The sequence below is a fragment of the Loxodonta africana genome, chromosome 9 (assembly GCF_030014295.1).
Source record: "Loxodonta africana isolate mLoxAfr1 chromosome 9, mLoxAfr1.hap2, whole genome shotgun sequence".
NCBI classification, from domain to species: Eukaryota; Metazoa; Chordata; class Mammalia; order Proboscidea; family Elephantidae; genus Loxodonta; species Loxodonta africana.
Genome location: NC_087350.1, coordinates 99661596 through 99686801, shown reverse-complemented (window position 1 = coordinate 99686801; position 25206 = coordinate 99661596). Strand labels below are relative to the sequence as shown.

General features: G+C 36.7%; 1 protein-coding gene across 8 annotated transcripts in view; it reads left to right on the top strand.

Annotated features, from left to right (window-relative positions):
• The window catches only part of CNTLN (centlein), a 250723-nt gene that overhangs the window by 111206 nt on the left and 114311 nt on the right, over positions 1-25206 (top strand). For 6 of the 8 annotated variants that reach the window (XM_064290457.1, XM_064290460.1, XM_064290456.1 and 3 more), the window contains 4 exons: positions 4392-4565; positions 6416-6541; positions 19929-20050; positions 21346-21465. In XM_064290457.1, coding sequence (XP_064146527.1) covers positions 4392-4565; positions 6416-6541; positions 19929-20050; positions 21346-21465 — 542 coding nt within the window. The remainder of the gene's footprint in view (positions 1-4391; positions 4566-6415; positions 6542-19928; positions 20051-21345; positions 21466-25206) is intronic. The other 2 variants (XM_064290461.1, XM_064290462.1) reach the window with 2 other exon arrangements.

Sequence of the window (25206 nt, the reverse complement as noted above, 5' to 3'; positions counted from 1 at the left end):
ATATTCCAAACTTCTTGCTGTTGTTAGTTGCTGTTGAATTGATTCTGACTCATGGCAACCTGGTGTGCAGAGTAGAACAATGTCTTAGGGTATTCAAGCATGACCTTTTAGAAACGGGCTTCATACATTTTTGTAGTCTTTGATGTATATTTCAAAATTTGTACAGTTTAAATAGTCACCACTTGACAGTAATTTTTTTTTTTAAGAGTCATAAACTTTATCGGGCAACAGTTAAAACTGAGGAACTATCACTTAAAAAAATTTTTCTAATTTCTTGTTTTCCTTGAAAAATCAGTACATCCAACAATAGTGGGCTGCATTGTTCTGTGAAAGCAGTTGGCTGGAGCTGAGTACCAACTACCATAGATGCCCTCCTTGTTCCTCAGTAGTGAATCTAAGGGTCACTTCCCATTTTTCATTTTGCTTACTTTTCTAAAAATAGTCCTATTAAGAGAAATGTGAAATTCTTCTTTTGCATGTCTCTCCAAAGCAGTTGCTGTTTGGCTCATGGTGATTCCGCGTGTTTCAGAGTAGAACTGTGCACTCTGAGGCTGTCAGAGTAGAACTATGCACTACGAGGCTGTCAGAGTAGAACTGTGCACTACGAGGCTGTCAGAGTAGAACTGTGCACTACAAGGCTGTCAGAGTAGAACCGTGCACTCTGAGGCTGTCAGAGTAGAACCGTGCACTACGAGGCTGTCAGAGTAGAACCGTGCACTCTGAGGCTGTCAGAGTAGAACCGTGCACTACGAGGCTGTCAGAGTAGAACCGTGCACTCTGAGGCTGTCAGAGTAGAACTGTGCACTACGAGGCTGTCACAGTAGAACTGTGCACTCTGAGGCTGTCAGAGTAGAACTGTGCACTATGAGGCTGTCAGAGTAGAACCGTGCACTCTGAGGCTGTCAGAGTAGAACTGTGCACTACGAGGCTGTCACAGTAGAACTGTGCACTCTGAGGCTGTCAGAGTAGAACCGTGCACTCTGAGGCTGTCAGAGTAGAACCGTGCACTACGAGGCTGTCACAGTAGAACCGTGCACTACGAGGCTGTCAGAGTAGAACCGTGCACTATGAGGCTGTCACAGTAGAACCGTGCACTCTGAGGCTGTCAGAGTAGAACTGTGCACTACGAGGCTGTCAGAGTAGAACTGTGCACTACGAGGCTGTCAGTAGAACTGTGCACTATGAGGCTGTCAGAGTAGAACTGTGCACTCTGAGGCTGTCAGAGTAGAACCGTGCACTACGAGGCTGTCACAGTAGAACCGTGCACTACGAGGCTGTCAGAGTAGAACCGTGCACTCTGAGGCTGTCAGAGTAGAACCATGCACTACAAGGCTGTCAGAGTAGAACCGTGCAGTACGAGGCTGTCATAGTAGAACCGTGCGCTCTGAGGCTGTCGGGGTAGGACCGTGCGCTCTGAGGCTGTCGGGGTAGGACCGTGCGCTGCGAGGCTGTCGGGGTAGGACCGTGCGCTGCGAGGCTGTCGGGGTAGGACCGTGCGCTGCGAGGCTGTCGGGGTAGGACCGTGCGCTGCGAGGCTGTCGGGGTAGGACCGTGCGCTGCGAGGCTGTCGGGGTAGGACCGTGCGCTGCGAGGCTGTCGGGGTAGGACCGTGCGCTGCGAGGCTGTCGGGGTAGGACCGTGCGCTGCGAGGCTGTCGGGGTAGGACCGTGCGCTGCGAGGCTGTCGGGGTAGGACCGTGCGCTGCGAGGCTGTCGGGGTAGGACCGTGCGCTGCGAGGCTGTCGGGGTAGGACCGTGCGCTGCGAGGCTGTCGGGGTAGGACCGTGCGCTGCGAGGCTGTCGGGGTAGGACCGTGCGCTGCGAGGCTGTCGGGGTAGGACCGTGCGCTGCGAGGCTGTCGGGGTAGGACCGTGCGCTGCGAGAGGCTGTCGGGGTAGGACCGTGCGCTGCGAGGCTGTCGGGGTAGGACCGTGCGCTGCGAGGCTGTCGGGGTAGGACCGTGCGCTGCGAGGCTGTCGGGGTAGGACCGTGCGCTGCGAGGCTGTCGGGGTAGGACCGTGCGCTGCGAGGCTGTCGGGGTAGGACCGTGCGCTGCGAGGCTGTCGGGGTAGGACCGTGCGCTGCGAGAGGCTGTCGGGGTAGGACCGTGCGCTGCGAGGCTGTCGGGGTAGGACCGTGCGCTGCGAGGCTGTCGGGGTAGGACCGTGCGCTGCGAGGCTGTCGGGGTAGGACCGTGCGCTACGAGGCTGTCAGTGGCTGTGATCTTTCAGAAGTAGATCACTAGGCCTTTCTTCCAGAGCACCTCTGGTTTGATTCAGACAACCAGCCTTTTGGTTAGTAGTCGAGCGCTTAACTGTTTGTTCCATCCAGGGACTCTAGCAAAATTGATAAAAGGCAAGAGAGAGAGAGAAGACTGTATTCGAAGAAAAATGGGACCATGTATGTTTTTTTTGTGGAAGTGAAAGATGTATCTACATGTTTAACATACATACAGTGTTTCTGCTAAACCAGTTTTTAAAGGTGTTTTAAAACGAACAAGGCACAACTCATTTCACTTACTTGTGTATGTTACTTCCATGGCTGTTATGTGAATGTAAACTATCACTAAATCACTACTTGCACAGTATTTTACTTTTGAAGTTCTGCTGTTGGTTTATTGAAGAATTTTGAAGGAATGATGCCTAAATATGAAAGTCTTTCTTATCATAGTGAAAACACCTACTGTTGGAACTTTTTAAATGTCTTCATGAATATTTGAATTATTTCTAATTGCAACCTCTTGCCAATATTAATTTTTAAAAAATTCTTACAGCATTATAATCTAATGATACTTGAAAAACTCATTAAAGAAACAGGGTTGCTTATTGGATATATCAATAAACTAGTTATGTTTTTTGTTTTATTCTAAATTTTTTTTTTGACCTTGAATAATTCATTTAAAATCCTCTTGGTAAATGATAGAATGTTAATATATATCATGATTTTATTAAAGGAAAGCTGTACAAAAACAGGTAGCTTTGAAAGTTGTCTAGGTTCGCAGCCAGATGAATGTAAATATTTACAAACATCATAAATTCGCTTGTAAAAAGAGGAAAAAAATAAATAAAAGCCATACTGTGATTAAAAGGGGGGCAAAGAATAAGATAAAATCATCTAGAGTTACTAGAAGAAAAGTGGTTAAAGTATTTTCGTTTGGTGTTCAAAGCAAGGTAAAAAAAAAAATCAAGTAGATATTTAATATGTTTTAAGTATGGTAACAGTACAACGTAAGCAGCATTCTGAGGAACATATTTTATATTGTAATGGAATAAAAGTTAGGAAACACATCAGTTTACTTAAATGTGAGTAAAGTATAATAATATAAATCAAAGATGACCACTCTTGTACAAATGATAATTTAATATTAAGTCAATTTTTATCTATTCCCCTCCCCCCCAAAAAAGGAAAAAAAGTAGTCAAAACTGGAAACGAGATATTTCTTATTGTTGGTCCAGCAAAGTTAAACGCGTGTAAGTTTCTCATGGTTCTTAGCAATATCATTTAGGAATAGAGGGGCTCTCCACAACTTTATATGAAAATATTTTCAGGGCTACTGGATCTTTATTATGTTAGAATCAAAAAATTTGACTTTTTTTGCTGATAAATTGAAAAAAAAAAAACTGTTTTCACTATGATTCAGTATTTGTAAATAAAGCGGTTAATTTGAAAATAGCATATATGCATGGGTTTTAATGGTCTAATTTTAACAGTAGTGCAATTTTGCATAATGTTAATTGCCACAAGTCAAAATCAACTTAGTGGCAACTAACAGCAACAACAACCATTGTCATGAGCAAGTGTTCTGCAGCCGAATTTCCCTATGACTTCTGTGGATAAAATGTGAGACTTACCATTAGTTTATGTGACACAGGAAAAAATTTCAAAAGAGAATGTTGTGAACAGTATTGACTTTTAAAAATATCAGTTCTTTGAGTTGTTTTTATTTATTTATTATAATTACGGTACATTAAAAGCTAAGTAAACCTAGAGCGGTACTGCTTTACTTTTCCTAAGTTTATGTTCTATCATAATGAATGACTCTTGGTGATCAGATTGATTATTTCATGAGGAAATATATATGCATACACTTATAAATTTGACATAATTATAGATGAGTGGTATGCATCGTGCAAACATTAATTTTTTTCCTCCTGCAAATTTATATGGCAATGTTTTATATATAAATATACAGACTATATTATATTAAAACATTTCACTATTAGAATGAGACAAGTTTAGCTATTGCTGGTTTGTGGTTTATTGTTAAAGTGGAATTTCCATTCTTTGAATACTTAGGATTTATGAGATGTATGTTATATATACATATTTTTGTGTGTATGTAAATTATATAAGATACAAACACATATAATTACACACGCTTTTTTTTAATAGGTATCTCAATGGCCATCTTTATCGAGCTTAGAAACCTTAATGGTGTCCCAGAAATCTGAAATAGAGTATTTAGAAGGGAAACTGAAAATAGCAAATGAAAAACTGTCAGAAAACAGATCTACCAACAAGGGTTTCTCAGGCAGCGTCGTAGCAAGTGCTGAAGGAAAACATAAGGTAGGGACATTTTTTTCATTTTGTGAGTTTGTCAGAATGAGACTAGCAAGTCAAGAGATGGGGAAAGCTAAACAAAAAGTAACAAAATAAGGCCCAACAAAAAGCAACATTTACTTCTCTGCGTATAATTCTGGAAGCTTTTTAAAAAGCATTATCTGCCAAATGCTTGATGAAATAACTGTTGGGTATAGGAAGCTTTTACTTGTAAAGACTGAGTAATAGCTTCCTAATTTAATTAATTATATTATTAGTAGCAATATACCTGTTGTGCCAGTAAACTACTATTCTTATATAAAAATGCTTTAGTAAGTTTCCCTCAATTAACTGATAAATTAATCTACCTGATAAAATTCATTTTAAAATATTAGTCATTAACTCAATTTTTAATACTAGTGAGAAGCAAAATATGTCCTAATGTTTTCTATTTTGTTTAGATATAACATATACAATAATATGGAATATAAAAAGTAAGTGAATTTTAACATTAATTTGTGCATTTATTATAAGATTTCATAGATTTTAAGGGATAGCAGTAGAGAAAACTAAGCAAATTTCATGAAACATGTTTGTCATGTACCAGCATTGTCCTAGCTTTTCCTTTTGTAGTATTTATTATGTATTCATATTATGCTGCAAAAGATTCTCCGGAAGGTTGACTAATATAAAAATTTCATATCACGTTGTAGGTATGTTATTTCTAGGTAAATTGGAATAACATTTAACTAAAAGTAAGGAGTTTTAGACTTTTTTCTCACAACTTGTTTTATCAGTAGTAGAGGAATAATGCTTTTCATAAGTAGAAAACCATATTTTAAAGATAATTGTTTTGTGTGTTTGCCACTTTTTCCTATGAATAGAACAAACTATATTAACAGAAGAAGCATTTAAAATTAGACCCAGGTTTCTCTGGTACTCTTATTTACTCCCTGTAATATTATTGGTAGTTTTCAGAGGAAAGAGCCCTTTCCCCCTTTTTAAAAACCATAAGTACATTATTTGTTTTGTGCCATTTTGGAGTAGTTTCACAACCATTGAGCTTTGTTAAAATTAAAGAAAACATTCCTAAAATTGACATACAATATTAAAGGCCCTTATTTTGTTACTTGCTGTATTGCTGTAGTTTAAAAATATAGTGCTTTGATGTTTCATTGCTTTTAATAAAAGTCAAGAAAATGAGAGGGAATATTTTGAACAAAATTTTTATTTCCTTTTCGTAAGGACATGCAGTAAGTATGAGCAATATGTTGCCTAGCTTAATAGTTGCTTTCACATATTCCTTCTCCAGATTGGTATATGAAGCTGTACATAATATAAACACACATTCTTGTCTCTAGTTAGCCACATTATAGTTAATGACCATATGGTCATTATGGTATAAGATCTACTGTCTGTTGTATTTATATTCCTCAAGCATATTGTTCCTTCAACTTCACAGTGTGTTAAACTATTTCAAAGGGAAAAAAATCCTTTCCCTCTTGTTTCTGGTTGTCCTATCAAGTGTAACCTTGGACCCTTATAGAGCAATTAGACCAGCCTCTATCCCCTCCTTTGTAATGAGGTTTCTTGCATTTCTGAGTCTATAACCCTTTAGTCTTCCCTAATGGGACATCATTATTCTGAAAGAAACAATGTAAATGTAAATGAATATTCTCATTAACGAGTCACAGAGAAACCTTTAGCGGTAGCGCTGTGGTAATTCCGCTTGTTATTTCTCTGGTATTCCATGCAGGATTTTTTTTTTTTTTTATAATTCATTATTAGTATTCAAAATTACTTGTTCTTTAATTTTGCATGTCTTTCATAATCCAGTGTTCCAACTAGTTCAACTATGTCCTTGTTTTGTTCTCGAGGAACCACCTGTGAAACGTTCAAGGTCTTTGTCCCCAAAGAGCTCTTTTACAGACTCAGAGTTGTTAAGGAAGCTGAGGAAGGCTGAAAGAAAGATTGAAAACTTAGAGAAGACACTACAACTGAAGGTGAATATTAAAACATTTCTATAGCAGTAACCTTGCAAAGATAAAGGTATACCAAAGTAAACGTGTATTCACAAATTACTGTTTATCATTTATCATTAGTGAATTGAGTTACCTGTATAAAGATGTCTAATCAGTTGATCTTGTTTTTAAGATTTCTGAGGAGCATGAAGTGATTAAAAAAAAAATTTTGCTACATAAAAACAAAAGGCTGTTTTTTTAATAAAAAATACTTTTTTTAATAGTTTTTCTGAGCCCCCCCCCCAAAAAATAGAGCAAGCGGAAAGAGCATTTCTTGTAGTTCTTTATATATGACAAAGACATAAAAATAAAAGTTAAAAATGATATTAAACTAGTTCAAGTCATTTAGAATTATCTTCTATAGAAAAATTACGTAACTAAAATGCAAAAAATATATATAATTCTTCTCCATTTCAGTTGAATTTGTCTCAGAACACATGACATGTGAATCGGCACTCTACCAATCTTTTAGAGGCATATCCTCTACCACCCTATCTTTGAGAGCCTGTACTTCCTAAGTTGTACTGTGTGGATTCTCTTCAGAGGGAATTGTTCATGCACGTTGAAGCAATTTTATGACTGTATTGAGGACTTTAATTTTTTCCTGGTTTTAATATGGCTAAATTTTTCATTTTTCCTTCACTGCTACCTGAAGCCATGTACTGTTTGAAGTTCATTCATATAATTGAATTTCAGGTAGCTGTATGACATTCCAGAAGCCAAACACTTTACACATGATTGGAATCCAGTACATTTAAAGTTTATGCTCTTTCACACATTATATAGATAATCCTTAAGTATAAAAATGTTTGAGTTAGATTGTGTGTGTTCTAGAACAAAATATGGTTTAGATTAGTTAACCATAAGCTACAATTAGTTTTATCTGCATTTTCACTAAATATTAGGTTAATTCATGCTTATTCAGAGTTAAAATGTTATTTCTAAAATAAAGTTATCATCTATTGTTTCTACCAAAAATCTAAGGACCAGATGATCAAAGCTTACTCACATTTAGCCTACTTGAAATTTAAAAGGAATTTAGATACACATCTGAGTTATTTGCTCATTTATTTGTTTACTCAGTAACATTTTACTGTGCATTATAATTAGCCAGGTATTGTGCTTGTCCCTTGCTGTATAATAGGAGACAAGGCATGTTTCTATTCTTCAAGACCCTTTCTCTAGTTAGGAAGATAGTGAGAAGTTAGAATCCAAGGGGCCCTACTGGTACAGTGGTGAAGTGCTAGGCTGCTAACTGAAAGATTGGTGATTTCAACCCACCCTGTGGCTTCAAGGGAGAAAAGACCTGAAGATCTGCTGCCATAAAGCATACAGCCTAGAAAGCCAAACAATAGTTAGAATCCAGTGTCTTAAATGTAAAAATGGGGATTGATGTTGTGTGCCGTTAATTCTATTCTGATGCACAGTGACCCTATATGATGGAGTAGAGCTACTCTGTAGGGTTTCCTAGGCTGTAATCATTATGGAAACAGATCGCCAGGTCTTTTCTCCCTCAAAGCCACTGATGTATTCTCCTGTGGAGTCACAGGTGAGTTTGAACAGCCAACCTTTCAGTTAGCAGATGAGTGCCTAACCATTGCACCACCGGGGATCCTTAAAAAATGATGTAAGCACAGGATTATGGGCATGTTTAGAAGGCTGGTCTATCATCTTCCTTCTTCTCCATAGTTCTTGGAGCCTGCATACCAAGGCTTTTGTCCCATGCAGAAGCAGAGAATCATCAGCCATTTGCTATCAGAGATCTGTGTCTTTGACAGTCCTTATTTTTGGTAGAAGGAGTGGAATGATTCAAAGATATGTTTAGATCTTTTCTTTTCTCTTCCACTTCCTTAATTTCTTGATTCAAAAAGAGTCTTAACAAGGATTATACTAATTCTTTCCCTTATTCTGTGTTTCCTAACAACAGCTTTATAGGGGTAAGGCCCCAAGTTTATTTTCAGTGTAAAATCCTTTTTACACAAAATTTCTTTTCCATTTATAGTTTTTCTGTATTCATATTTCAAATCAACTGATGATAATCATGACTTTCAAATATACATTTTAATTTATGTATTTGCAAGATTAGGAAAAATTGGGAGCAAATTTTTTTCCCTTGCATTGTATCATTTTATAGGCAAGTATTTTTTATTTTTAAAGGAGCAAGGTGGTTGAATGCAAAAATTACTATAACCAAGAACATTTAACAAAAGAAATGGGTAAACAAAACCTTGTAGCAAAGCAATCCCAAGGAGAGTGATTAGGCCTGTGGTACTTTTTAATTTACTGTTGTTGTTAGGTGCCATTGAGTCGCTTTTGACTCATAGTGCAACCCTATGTACAACAGAATGAAGCACTGACTAGTTCTGCACCATCCTCACAATCGTTGCTATGTTTGACCCATTATTACAGCCACTGTGTCAATGCATCTCATTGAGATTCCTCCTCATTTGCGCTGAACCTCTACTTTACCAAACATGATGTCCTCCAGGGACTGGTCCCTCCTGATAGCATGCCCAAAGTATATGAGAGTAAAGTAAAGTCAAGTCTTGCCATAGTCTTGCCACCCTCGCTTCCAAGGAGCACTCCGGCTGTATTTATTCCAAGACAGTCTTGTTTGTTCTTCTGGCATTCCATGGTATGCTCAGTATTCTTCTCTAACCGTAATTCAAAGGCATCAATTCCTCTTGTGTCTTCGTTATTCAGTGTCCAGCTTTTGTATGCATATGAGGCAGTTGAAAACACCGTGGCTTGGGTCAGGTGCACCTTAGTCTTCAAGGTGACATCTTTGCTTTTTAACATTTTAAAGAGGTCTTTTACAGCAGAGTTGCCCAATACAATGCATCTTTTGATTTCTTCACTGCTGTTTCCATGGGTGTTGATTGTGGACCCAAGTAAAATTAAATACAACTTCAATCTTTTCTCCATTTACCATGACGTTGCTCATTGGTCTAGTCGTGAAGATTTTTGTTTTCTTTATATTGAGGTGTAATCTGTACTGAAGGCTGTGGTCTTTGATCTTCATCAGTAAGTGCTTCAAGTCCTTTTCACTTTCAGCAAGCAAGGTTGTGTCATCTGTGTAACGCAGGTTGTTGATGAGTCTTCTTTCAGTCCTGATGCCACATTCTTCTTCTTATAGTCCAGCTTCTCAGATTTACTCAGCATACAGATTGAATATGTATGATGAAAGGATACAACCCTGACACACACCGTTCCTGAGTTTAAACCATGCAGTATCCCCTTGTTTTTTTTTAAATGACTGCCTCTTGATCCATGTACAGGTTCCTCATGAGCACAATTAAGTGTTCTGGAATTCCCATTCTTTGCAGTGTTACCCATAATTTGTTATGATCCACACAGTCGAATGCCTTTGCGCAGTCAAAAACACAGGTAAACATCTTTCTGGTATTTCTGCTTTCAGCCAGGATCCGTCTGACATCAGCAATAATATCCCTGGTTCCAAGTCCTCTTCTGAATCCGGCTTGAATTATCTGGCAGTTCCCTGTCAATATGCTGCAGCTGCTTTTGAATGATCTGTAGCAAAATTTTACTTGTGTGTGATACTAATGATATTAACATCAGCTGAACTTGTCTGCCATGGGTGACCAGCGGCATAGCTTCCAGCATCACAGCAACACGAAAGCTCCCACAGTACAACAAACTGACAGACAAGTGGGGGCATTAGGCTATAATAATAGTATTGCTGCTGTTGCTCAAGTGCATGTGAATATAAGGTAAGGGTAGGAATTTGTGATTTTAAAAATATATGTGTTGATATTGGTGCTCCTTTTGTAGACCATTACCTACTAATACATGTTGAACTTTTGTCAGGGCTTTTCCCAAATCAGTATTCTATGGAAACTGGTCTTCCAGAAGCCAATGAGAGCATGGCAAACAAAAATGGTCCTTGCTCAAATAATTATTATAAACATTGGGTCAAATAGTTTCTTATTTGTGAGTCTTCAACATATTGGCATGCATTATGAATCTATAAAAAGATATAATACATTATTTCTCATATTTACTTAATAATACCTATTAACATTTCCAAAAAAATACTATTTCATGGTGGATACTATGGGAAATGCTGAATTAAAGACAAAAGACATGATCCATGTCAGTGTAGGTAGCTTTAGGATCCCATGTTGATCACCAGGATGGATTGAAGGGATGGAGGGACAAGTAAATTTCACCAGTAGTCCATGGAACATACTTGTATACACTGAAATTGTGCTCTTTATTGTATCAGCAGTAAGTAATGTGTATTAGATTATTCCAATACTAATTACAAAATTTATAGAAATATTAACAAATTATCTTGCCCGGTTTACTTTCATGGTTAATGTACCTATTTTCAAGGCGGGTGACCAACATCATGATAGACAAACTAATAGTAGTGAAAGAGATCAAAGTTATTATTATAAAAATCCCACATATGAGCCTGACTTCATGACTGTGGTGCCCTAACAACCTATGAAGTATAATTTGGAACGCACAGCACCAGACCTTTATGAAATCTTTAGTATTCTTGAAATCACTAATGCATTGTATCCCTGATTTACTCATTTTTGACAACTTGATTCTGTTAGCACTTTTCAGTGCTATTTGTTAATTTATTTTTTACATAACATTTTATTGTGTTTTCGATGAGAGTTTACACAGCAAATTACGTTCTCATTTAACAATTTCTATATGAAGTATTCAGTGACATTGATTACATTGTTCACTGTGTGTCAACATTCTCATTAATTCCATTCTGGTTGTTCCATTTCCAGTAATCTAGTTTCTCTGTGCCCTTAACTCCTCATCTTTGCTTTAGGGTAATTGCTGACTATTTGGCCTCACAGAGATGATTTTTTAAAGGAACACAATACCCACAGGTGATATTCTTTATTTTATGGGACACTGTGTAGTATACAAATCCACCAGGTGCTCCTTGGAAACTCTTATCGGGCAGTTGTACTCCGTCCTGTAGGGTCGCTATGAGTCAGAATCGACTTGACGGCACTGGGTTTTTGGGTGTAATATATACCTATTCTTGTCTTCTTATAAAAGTGACATTCATACAATATTTGTCCTTTTGAGATTGACTTATTTCACTCATCCATGTTATGTTTTGTGACCTCTTCGTTATTCTTTATGATTTTAGTATTCTGTTGTATTTATCAATGTTATTTTATGACATTAATGTGTCATTTGAAGACAGTTTATATCTTTTACTTTTCAGTGCCCTGGTTTTCATGAACTTTATATATTCTGCTGAAATTAGATACACATGGAATCCTTGGTATTTCATTAAAATACATATATATATTTCTTTTTTACTTTTCTACAGTCTTGCTGTCATTCCCTAAAGATTGAAAACTGCTTTATTAACAGTATCCATGATCTTGGTTTGCCTTATTCCTGTAAAGGAGCCTTTGGGCAAACCAGTGGATTAGATCAAGAATCGTTTATATTCTTAAGTATTCAAAAAGGGAACTGCAGATGTCTTTGAGGAAAGTCAGTTATACAATATTTCTATTTTCTATTTCCTAATGATTTTTTTTTTTAATGATTTAGTCATTCAGACTTGTTTGTACCGAGAATTTAGAGCCTCTGATTTAGTTTAGTTTAATTATAGGTGCTCAGTAAATGTTTTAATGATTTAAGGATTAAATGGTTAATTTAATCCATCCAATACCCAAGTGGATCTAATTCAGTGGCTGCCTGTGGGATTATTTTTTGGTATGTATCTTCTGAGGAAAATGGAGTAATTAATGATATATAATGTATTTGTTAGTTCTTACACTTGGTTTTGTTGTGAGATCTTTGAGGATAATACTTCCCAAATGAAATACTATTCTTAAGACTTTGACTGTTATATGTCATATGAGACTGGAAGAATCATAATCCAAACTATGGCTACACTGGATTTGTTAGCATTTTATGAAAAAATATCTTGGTTATTCTTTTTAAATATTATTTCTTTTGAGATCTTCAACTTTTGACTGATTATTTCAGCTGTTCTTACAGTAAAGTAGGGGAAAAGTTTTTATTGTATATGTATATGTAAAATGTAAATATGTGTACCTTGTATTAACATTTTTATAAAATTTTACTGTCTTTTCTTGAAGTAGAAATAAGGAACAATAGTTTCTAGGACTAATTTTACCTGTGAATTACAGTTTGACTGCAGCATCCTGAAAGTTTGACTCTGTGGATAAAACTGCATTTTAAAATAATTATTATTAAAAATTATATCCATCAAATTGATTTATTAAATAATCTCTAGTTTGGTTCCATTGTTATCATGTAATCTCTAGCTTAGACTTTAATAATTTTAGAATAATTATGTAAGCGGTCTAGTGTTTGGTATAATAAGTTAAAAACATAAAATTAAAGCACAAAACTCATCTATAAAACCATTTTCCTGTAATTGCTACTTAATGGAAGGAGGCACTTATTTGAATTACTATAGGAAAAAAAAATCTATTTCTTAATATTGAAATATATTGCACTAAAGTTTTAGGAGTTAGAGATGGCAGCATTGAGTGCTTACAATATTAATTAGTCTACCTAATACAGAGTCTGGCACACAGTGAGTAATATATGAGACTCCGGAATTTTTTTATTGATCTTAATCTATGGTTTAATAACTTAAAATACCTTCTATTTGAGAATTAGGGTAATATTGAATAATAATATTTTCAATAATAATTTCAGTGATTGAGGCAGTACTTACAAATGCTAAAATGGTGACAGTATTTACAGAAAGTAGATTAGTGATTACTATGTGCTGAAGGGAGGCAGGAAAGGGAAGTTAATGCTTAAAGGGTACAAAATTTCTGTTTAGGTGTGGTTGGCAAAGTTTTAGAGATGAATAGTGACAACAGTTATACAAAGAGTGGCTCCAGAAGACAAAGTAAAGTATTATAATGATATGCACAAAGACCTGAATTTAGAAAATCAAAAGGGAAGAACACCCTCAGCATTTCTCAAGATGAAAGAACTGAAGAAAAAAATCAAGCCTGGAGTTGCAATATTGAAGGATTTTGGGGGGAAAATATTAAACAACTCAGGAAGCATCAAAAGAAGATGGAAGGAACACACAGAATCACTATACCAAAAAGAGTTGGTCGACTTTCACCATTTCAGGAGGTACATATGATCAAGAACCAATGGTCCAGGAGGAAGAGGTCCAAGCTGCACTGAAGACACTGGTGAAAAACAAGGCTCCAGGATTTGATGGAATACCAATTGAGATGTTTCAACAAACAGATGCAGTGCTGAAAGTGCCAAGAAATTTGGAGGACAGCTGCCTGGCCAACCGAATGGTAGAGATCCATATTTATGCCTATTCCAAAGAAAGCGGATCCAACTGAATGCTGATATTATCAAATGATATCATAATATCACACACAAGTAAAATTCTGCTGAAGATCAGTCAAAAATAGCGGCAGCAGTAGATCAACAGGGAACTTCCAGAAATTCAAGCCCAATTCAGTAGAGGACGTGGGACCAGGGATATCATTGCTGATGTCAGGTGAATCCTGGATAAAGGCAGAGAATACCAGAAAGATGTTTACCTGTGCTTTATTGACTATGCAAAGGCATTTGACTGTGTGGATCATAACAAATGATGGATAACATTGCAAAGAATGGGAATTCCAGAGCACTTGTGCTCATGAGGAACCTGTACATAGGTCAAGAGGCAGTTGTTAGAACAAGGGGATACTGCATAGTTTAAAGTCAAGAAAGGAGTGCATCAGGGTTATATCCTTTCATCATACTTATTCAATCTGTATGCTGAGTAAATAATCTGAGAAGCTGGACTATATGAAGAAGAACAGGGCATCAGGATTGGAGGAAGACTTATTAACAACCTGCAAAGACTGTTACCTTGAAGTCTAAGGTGTGCCTGACCAAGCCATAGTATTTTCAGTGGCCTCATATGCACGTGAAAGTTCAACAGTGAATAAGGAAGACCGAAAAAGAATTGAGACATTTGAATTATGGTGTTGGCAAAGAATATTGAATATACCACAGACTGCCAGAAAAATGAACAAATCTGTCTTGGAAGAAGTACAGCGAGAATGCTCCTTAGAAGCAAGAATGGGAGACTTCATCTCACATACTTGGGATATGGTATCAGGAGTGACCAGTTACTGGAGAAGGACATTATGCTTGGTAAAATAGAGGGTGAGTGAAAAAGAGGATGACCTTCAACAAGATGGATTCACACAGTGGCCGCAACGTTGGGCTCAAGCATAAGAACGATTGTGAGGATGGTGAAGGACTGGGCAGTGTTTCTTTCATTCTGTTGTGTGTAGGGTCACCATGAGTTGGAACCAACTCGACAGCACCTGACGACAACAACAATATAATAAAATTAGCCATTTTAACCATTTGTCTATTCTAGATATTTCATATAAGTAGGTTCCTACAATATTCTTTTGTGTCTGGCTTATTTTACTTAGCATAATGTTTTCAAGTTTCATCCATTTCCTAGCATGTATTAGAACTTCATTCCTTTTTGTGGCTGAATAATATTGTATTATATACCACATTTTGTTTATTCATTCATCTGTTGATGGACATTTGGGTTGTTTCCACTTTTGACTTGTGATGCTATTAATTAATTTTGTGTGTGGCCTTTCTAGCCATGGTCTTGTAACTTCCACTCAGGTGATTGTGTGATAGAGTAATTGTGGCCTACCAGGGAATTGGTCACTTTTGTCCTTAAAAATGAGAGCCAGTTCCAGAGCAGAGAGGAGGAGCCCGCCACCAAGTAAGGAGACTAGCAGGAAAGACCCAGTAGCAGAGACCCAGCAGCAGGAGATGGTGTGGTGGGTGTCCCGGCCCACAGAGGGAGAAAGCTGAGTGCCTTCGGGCAGAAACTGAGGGACAAGGAGAGGCGTACCTGTGAGCATGGCTGGGAAGAGTGTTCCTGCCCCTGAATTATAACTGTTATTTCACTAATAAAAACAAACAAACAAAAAGCCCAAACCCGTTGCCATTGAGTAGATTCTGACTCATAGCGACCCTGTAGGACAGAGTAGATCTGCCCCATAGAGTTTCCAAGGAGCGCCTGGCAGATTTGAACTGCCGACCTTTAGGTTAGCAGCCGTAGCACTCACTGCCCTACCAGGGTTTCCAGAACTACCATATGACCCAGCAATTCCACTCCTAGGTATATACACAAAGACTTAAAAGCACAGAGCTAGAGAGCTGAGTGCCTTTGTTCAGGAGGCTTCCTGGCAGAGTGAGGTACCTCCAGGCAATTATCAGTGGAGCTACAGAGCTTTGGAACACTTGCCCCAGCAGGGCAGATGCTACGGACGATGAGGCCTGAGGATCCGAGAGGCTAAGGAATCAGGGAACAGAAACTGAAGAGACAAGCAACACGGGAAGCTGAGCTGCTTCAGTCTCAAAGGGTATGGCCATGACCTCTAGAGTCTCAAAGGGTGGAGCCATGGTCTCTGGTGTTTCTGAGGGTGGAGTTGCCACTCATATGGACTAGGAGAATGGTGTGCCTAAAGCTGAGAGAGCAAAGCTGCTGGTCCAGTGGACCTGGAAGGCAGAGCTAAAGCCCAGGGCTGAGGGACCTCCACTCAGAATCCAGAAAGTGTGACTAATACTTAGAGTCTGGAGGGCAGGGCTATTGCATAAATGGCCTCAGAGAACAGAGGTTAATTTTCAAGCCTTGAGGACGAATGTATTGTGTTCTGCTGACTTGCTTGGTGCCTGTTATGCCTTCTTTCCCTCCAATTTTTCCCATTTTTAATGGCAATGTCTAGTTTGTGCTTGCTTGTTGCACTATTGGCCTTGAAAGCAGATAATTTGTATTCTAGATTTCACACAAATGAAGAGGAATTTTTGGATTCTGGACTTGGAGTTGATTTAAGACTTTTGCTGTGATATGATGGGGTGCATATATTTTACGTGTGGCAAGGACATGAATTTTGCGGAGCCAAAGGGTGGAAGGTCATTGATTGAATTATGTAACCAAAAAATATGTGTATCAATTTGGTTAGGTCATGATTCCCAGTATTGTATGATTGTATACCATTTTGTCATCTGATGCGACTTTCCTATGTGTTGTAAATCCTATCACTATGATGTTAATGAGATGGATTAGTGGCAGTTATGTTGATGGGATCTACAAGATCAGATTGTGTCTTAAGCCAATCTCCTTTGGTATATAAAAGAGAGAAGCGAGCAGAGAGACATGGGGACTTCATATCACTAAGAAACTAGAACCAGGAGAATAGCGAGTCTTTGGAACCGTGTTCCCTGTGCTGAGAACCTCTACAACCAGGGAAAGGTTGATGATGAGGACCTTCCTCTGGAGCTGAGAGAGAGAGAAGGCCTTGCCCTGGAGCTGATGCCCTGAATTTGGACTTTTAGCCTACTAGACTGTGAGAGAAACTTCTCTTTGTTGAAGCCATCTACTTGTATTTCTGTTATAGCAGCACTAGATGTCTAAGATAGTTGCTTTTCCTTTTTCCTGATATCCTTCAATGCACAAAATTTTTTATTTTGATGAAGTCCAATATATCTATTTTTTTGTTGTTGCTCATGCTTTTATCATGTTTAAGAATTTACTGCCACGTACAAGTCCCTGAAGATTCACTCCTATGTTTTCTTCTAAGAGTTTTATGATTTTAACTCTTATTTTAGGTTATTCATCCATTTTGAGTTAACTTTTGTATATTCTTCTTCATGTAGAAATCCTCTCGTCCCAGAGTCATTTGTTGAAAAGATATTCTTTCAGTGTTGAATGGACTTGGCACTCTTGCTGATAATCAGTTGTCTGTAGCTTTATGAATTTATTTCTGGACTCTCAATCCTATTCTATTGATCAATGCTTTTCTCCTGATACCAATACCATAATGTTTTGATTACTGTAGCTTTGTAGGAAGTTTTGAAATTGGGAAATGGTGAGTCCTCCAGCTTTGTTCTTCTTTTTTTGGGATTGTTTTGGCTATTTGAGGCCCTCTGCAATTACATACAAATTTAAGGATTGACTTTTCCAGTTCTGCAAAAAAGGGTTTTGGAAAATTGACAGGGATTGCATTGAATCTGTGGATTGTTTTGGGTAGTGTTGACATCTTAACAATATTAAGTTTTCAAATTCAACACCATGAATCCCTTTCCATTTATTTAGGTCTCATTTAAATTTTTTCACCCATGTTTTATAGTTTTCAGTGTGCAAGTGTTTCACCTCTTTGTTTAAAATTATTCCTAGGTGTTTTACTCTTTTAGATGCTTTTGTAAAAGACATTGTTTTCTTAATTTCTTTTTCTGCTTGTTCATTGCTGATGTATAGAATCACTACTGATTTTTGTGTTTTGATCAACTTTGCTGAATTCATTTCTTAGTTTCTATTCATCTAGTAGTTGTCTTTAGAAATCTTTGGGGTTGTCTATATATAGAATCATGTTATCTATGAATAAAAATGATTTTACTTATTCTTTTCTGATCTGGACACTTTTTATTTCTGTTTTTGCCTAGTTGCTTGAGCTAGAACTTCCAGTACACTGCTGAATAGCAATGGTAAAACTGGGAAACCCTATCTTGTAGTATATGGTTTTTGCATTGAAATGAACAATATCAATTGAATTGCTGATATCCTGAACTTTTGACTTTCACTGTATTTATTAAGCCATGCCACTTTTAGCAAGTTTCTAGTAACTCTGATCTCTGTATCTTATAAAACTATTCAGGATAACAGTTTACTCTGAATACCTTTGTCAAGTGATGTTATTCTCAAATTATTTCATCAAGTATTTCCATTTCCATATGGCATATAAACCACTTCTTGGTACGCAAAAGACTGAAATACTTCCTAATAACTACTTAAGAGAATTATTGAAGTTATCCTGTTGGAAACATTTTCAAAGCAAAATGGCCAAATAGGCCACTGAAACAGGTAGAATTGCAGTAAAATAATGGAAGCTATAATTATTATCTCACTGTCGAGATGAGAGATAGATGTTCTGGAAAACAGTGAATGTGACTTCTAAAAGATATGGGCATCACTATCAATGCCTGGGAAGTGGAGCAGGAAGGAAACTAACTTTTGCTTTGTGTCTCCATAGAGCAGGCCCAGGGTCAGGGGCTTTGCCTATGTTAGTTTATTTAATTTAATCACCATATTTTAAACCTCTGAGCTCTTGTCCGAATTTTACAGTAAAAAACCCATTGCCATCAAGTCGATTCTGACTCATAGTGACCCTATAGGACAGAGTAGAACTGCCCCATAGAGTTTCCAAGAAGTGCCTGGTGGATTTGAACTGCCAGCCTTTTGGTTAGCAGACATAGCTCTTAACCACTATGCCACCAGGGTTTCCATCTTACAGTAAAGGAAATTAAATTAATTTAAATAGTGTTCTTAAGATTATGGAGCTAACATGAGGAAGCTGCAAGAATGGAATTCACATCTTTCTGTCTGGTGTATCCCTACTCTTCTTATCTCACATTATTGTTAGACAGTACTTGTTGCCACCACCAAATAAGTATAGAAGTTTCTTCATAAAGAAATACGAATGATGTTAAAAAACATTTCGTATCTCAAGGGGGAAATATTCAAGTAATTATTTTACACAGTTCATAAGTAATCCACCTACATCTTCTGAGGACTGAGAACTTGGCCTTTATTAGTTTATTTTATGGTTATATCTGAAAATGAAGATTTATCTTGTGTTGTATTTAAAACATTCGGGAGTAGTTGACTATAACTGTTTAAGCTAGGTGTTGAGATAAAAAAGTAGTGTTTGGACTGAATATTCTGTGACCTCTCCAAGAGTACTAAGCCCAGCTCTGTCATTCCAGGTCTTCATGGTAAAACCCACAAAGGCTAGGCTATGATACTTCTAACAGAGCTAGTCAAATTTTCTTTCTCCTGTGTAAACCTTGGGCTTGATTATACCCTAATTATGAATTCATTCACCGAAGAATTTGTCTTACTATGATTAGTATTCTGACCCTAATCATATGTGCACTTACAACTAACAAAGAAATCATGTGTAGACAAATCCTTAGTTTGAAAAAGAAAGAAAAATTTAAAAACCTGCAACATCAGCTCATGGTATCTGTATTTATACTGATTAACAACAGGGGAAAGAATGAAACTAATTCAATAGCAAAATTTTGAAATGACTTAAGCAGCTTGAAAGAAATGCAGCAAGTGGGTCAGATTTATTCTGTAGAAGCAAAGTCTCTGTGACTTTAGGCACTCTTCCATTTCTTCTGCTTAAGCGTTTTAAAAATTAATTCATGTTTACATGCTACTTTCTCTCAGATTTCCCACTTAGATGGGTAGTCTTACTTGAAACATTATATTAATACTTTCTTCAAATTTGTGTGCTTGTTTTTTTGTGTTCTGCAGAGCCAAGAAAATGATGAGCTAAGAGATGCCCACGAAAGACGCAAGGAAAGGCTACAGATGTTACAGACCAACTACAGAGCAGTGAGAGAGCAGCTGAAACAGTGGGAGGAAGGCAGCGGCATGTGAGCTACGTGGCTCGTAAAGGCATTCCCCACTATTAAACGGGATGGAGCAGCATTATATAGGCATTATAATGGCTTTTGTTGGATTTTAAAGAAATTGTTTTGTAGTCAAGCCTTTATTGTGAAATTTTAAGTAGAGAACATAATAAATGAAAACAGAAAAGTATGGTAGCAATAATTATAGATTTTTCCTCTCATTTGCAGATATCAGCAGTAGATGGTTATAAATTACTGTGCACCTTTTTAATATCAGTGGAGTAGCTTAATAAAAGTATATGATTTCAAAGCAAAAATAATTCATACAAATGTAAAATGACTTTTAAATAAATAAAATGCTGTTCCTAAAATGTTTATAACTCAAAAAATATTTAAGTCTCCATTAAAAGACAAGAGAAATATGAAATTCACATGTATAGTTAACTGACTTAAAACTATTTCAACCTGGTATGCAATTTAAAAATCTTTACTATCCATCAGTTTGTTCTGCAGCTTATCTGAATGAATTGGCGGTCTCAGTTCAATTGCTCTGAACAGGTGTTCAGACCTTGGCTAGGCATAAGTGGCTCCCCTGTTAACAGTATCAACAGAGGGCATAGGGCTGAATGAGTATAGAAAATCTACTACCCTCTTATCTTTTGAGATAGATCCTTTAGGACAGTGTTGATGATACACATTGGCCTGTTCTATAGAGAAATACTGTTTCTAAATTGGCCAGTACAGCACTTTTACAAAATAAAAACGAAGAGTTTGTTTTATGTACAGAAAATGGAAACATAAAGAGCATTTGCCATGACTTGTAGATAATTGACACATCAAAATTTTTTTCTCTTGATGAATGGAAAGTGTTTCAAATTGCTTGTCAGGAAAGCAGTGATAAAGCAATTTGTCCTGCATTTAGCCCAAGTAACTTTTTAGTAGCTACCAGAAGTATGAAAACTACTTTCTGACATATTCACTGATAATAGCTTGTTTGAAGATAGAGCATCTGTACCACATTCAGTTTGGCTGGTTGCAAATTCTAGATGAGTTGCTTATAGTCTATTTTTGAGACTGTGTGGTAGAATGAATGGGAGAATTCCACGTGTCGGCTTAAAATTTTATAGTCTAGATTTAGGAAATTATGATACAGGATTTTTAATTTCTACAATTTAGGCTTTAGGAAATTCATCTAATAAGAAGTGAGCTTGCATTAGAAATCTGGCCTATAAATAATTTTAAATTTTAGGGAGTGATAAATGAACTTTTATTGCATTTTGAACATGTTAAGAAAGAAAACAACTTCATTTTAAAAACAGGACTGATATCAGAAAAATCAAGAGAGCATATCCCCAGCAACTTCGACAAGAAGATTCTGATGCCGTATGGAATGAACTGGCATATTTCAAAAGGGAGAACCAGGAGCTAATTATCGAAAAGTGAGTTTCTTTTTTTAATAATATGGACTTAGATATACATTTGAGCGAATTTTCTTGGCTCTAAGGCCATGAGAGATATACCTTATAAAATTTGAAAATGAAATAATCTCTTTTTTACCAACAAAAGTGAAGAAAAAGAACTAGCATATGTATGTGTATAGCAATAACTATATATGTATATACATACACACACATATATGTATGTATGTACAGCAGTAACAAGTTGCATATTTGCTAGGGCTAACTGAAACTGTATAATATGATCTAGGGATTGTGTTAATTAATGTGGCTCTCATCTGTTGGAGGTGTCGTTCTTCATTAGCCTGTATTTTAGACACTGCCGTGCTTCATTTTTGGAATGAGGTGGAGAGGGGATAACCTAGCCAGCCATCCTTGTTTGATCTCCTAGATACATACGCAATGCAGAATGCCTGAGCTCTCTTGGTTCCCTGCCCTGTCCTGCTAATCCCAGCTGAGCTCATTATGGTGTAGCCTTGCTGCTACTCTTGGAGCCAGAGCTGTCCAAGCTAATTACTGGTAGCAGCAGAACTGCCTGTTAAGGGGCTGGTGTGGATCTGCTAACATGGTCCTTGGTAGTGACCTGCAAAAGACACGAGGGAATTGCTTTCTTTCTTGCTGTGCACTGCCTGTCCTTTGGGCTTAATGCTGATCCCTTCACACAGGTCTTTTAGCTGCCGTAAGTATAAAACTTGATGAAAGATACTCACATTTTAGAAAATACATAGTTTGCTTCCTTGATCTTATAATTCACAGACTATTATACTCCACCTGGCAAAGACAAAACACTTTTTTTTGGTAAACAAAAAAGGAGTTACACCAACATAATTAGCCTCTTCTGCTACTTAACTGTTTCTTTATTGAGTCTTGACTCAGACAGACCATTGCAATTTTCCTGAAAGCCTACATGTCTTGGGTTGCTAGAATTTAGCAGCATGTGACATAATGCAATTGAATATCACTCAGTTTTCTTAGCTAGAAAGTGAGAATCTTTTATATATGATAGCACTCGTAACTTTGGATTGTAGCCTTTTCCAAGTAATGACAAACTTTTAGGGAAATGACCATATCCAATTTAAATGTGTACTGCCAATTCCCTCTTAAAGTGCAGTGTGCCCTATTAGGGCTAAATGTTTGATACTGATAGTGGAGTCTCTTATCTCGAAAATTATTTTATAAATTACATGTATTTGTTATGGAAACATTTCCTGATCATTTTAAAACAGCTTTATTGAGATAATTCACAAACCATACACTTTACCCGTGTAAAGTGTACAGTGCAGTGGCCCTTAGTATATTCAGAGTTGTTTATCCATAATTACAATTTTAGAACATTTTACCACCTCAAAAAGAAAACCCACATTCCTTAGCTGTTATCGCCTAACTCCCGATCTCCCCTGGCCCTGGCAACCACTAATCTACTTTCTGTGTCTATAATTCTAGACAAGTGGGATCATACAACATATGGTCCTTTGCAACTGGATTCTTTCACTTAGCATAATGTTTTCAAGTTCATCTGTGGCATAGCATGTATCAGTACTTGTCCTAATAATCTTGATTGATCTTTTTGCCTCCAAAAAATAAAGTTAATTTTGGACAAAGTCCATTAGGTGAGATGTGTAATCTAATTAGGTGTGAGATCTAAGCTATACAAGAAAACTCATGCAGAGGTTAGTTAGAAGTGACACATTAAAAAAAAAATTTATTTACGAATGAAATAGAGCTAAAGAAAAAGTATTAAGGCCTTATTTATAAAGTCAGGGAACTCTTAGAATTCTGGCCTGTTCACTCAACAGTGTTTTAAAGGTACAAATAGTCCCTTATATTAAATACTAAGAACAACAACAAAATAAATTAAAAAATAAATAAAGAATTAAATGTAAAGAATCATTATTAAAGTGTGTTTAAGTTCAGTAATGTAGTAGCCAATCATAAAATAGTTGTTTTTCAGATCAGTCTTAACTTAGTAAAAGATAATGAACTTTTGGTTGCTAACCCTCATAAAGAATACTAAAACTGATACACACGTTACAATATAGGTTATTTGGGAGGGGGGAGGTTGGGTTATTTTGTGAAACATTCTTTCAGTTAACAAATACATTCGAGTTACTGCTGTGTGACAGATAAACTCTGCTAGGTAGATGAAGTGAGAATATCAGATAAGCTTTCTACTCTCAGGGAGCTTACTTGGAAACACGTTCAATATTAAATATTCTTAATGAAATGTGATGTTAAATAAAACAAATGTCAGAAAGTACCATGATGATTCATTGAAATTTGTTTTACTGATGAGGACAGAAATCTTATGTTTGTTTGTTATTTACTTATATACAGTACATTGCCATTATAGTATATGCTTTTATGAGTTTTAACCCATATACAGATTTGAATAACCACCACCACAATCAGGATACCAAAAAGTTCCATCATCCCCCAAAATTCCCTTTTCCTGCCCTTTGTAGCCAGTCTTCCTCCCACTTCTAACTTCTGTTAACCACTGATTTGTTTTCCATCCCATCCCTCTAGCATTGCCTTTTTCAGAATGTTGTATGGTTTCAGGCTGTAACTCTTTGAGACTGGCTTCTTTTACTCAGTATTATGCCTCTGAGGTTCATTCATTTGTTGGTTCTTCCAATTTGTTTCTCTTTAATGCTAAGTGGTATTGTATTTTATGAATGCACCACAGTTTATCTATCTGCTGAAAGACGTTTTGGTCATTTTTAGTTTTTTTGCAATTATGAGTAGAGCTGACATACATGGGTTTTTGTGTGAATATAATTTTTTAATTCTTTTAGGTAAATAATACTGCTGGGTCATATAGTCAGTGTATGTATAACTCTATATTTTTTTATTCTTTTAGGTAAATAATATTGCTGGGTCATATAGTCAGTGTATGTATAACTCTGTAAGAAACTGCCAGTTTTCTAGAGTGGCAAGACCATTTTTCATTCCCACCAGCAATTCATGAGAATCCAGTTGTTTAGCCTGGCAGCGCTGTGCGTTGTCACTATTTTGTTTTAATCATTCCAATAGGTGTGTATTGGTATCTCATTGTGATTTTAATTTGGTCACCACGTGTTAGAATGGACTGATGGCAACTGGTTTGGTGTGTGTTTCTGTTTTGTTTCCTTTAATGGCTAATGGTATTGACCATGTTTTCATGTGCTTATTTGCCATCTTTATATCTTTTTTGGTGAAATGTATGTTCAAATCTTTTGTCCATTAAAAAAAAAAACTGGGTGGTTATTAAACAATCTTTGTTCCTTATTGTTAGGCTTTAAGAATTCTTTACATATTTTGTATACAAGTGCCCAATCAGATATTTGATTTGAAAATATATTCTTCCAGTCTGTAGATTGCCTTTTCATTCTCTTAATGGTATTTTTTGCATGGCAAAGGTCTTTAATTTTCATAAAGTCTAATTTGTCAATTTTCTTTCTTCTTTAGATCATGGTTTTGATACCATATCTAGGAATTTTCTGCTTGACCCAAGGTCACAGTATTTTATCTTGGGTTTTTTTTCTTTTTGGAGAAATTTTACAGATTTACGTTTTATCTTTAGATCTCTGGTCCATTTGAGCTAAGTTTTATATAAGGTATGATTTATAGGTTGAAATTTATGTATCTGTTTACTTTTGAAAATGGATATCCAGTTGTATCAACATCGTTTGTTGAAAAGACTATCCTTTCTCCAATGAATTGTGTTTGTAACTTTGTCAAATA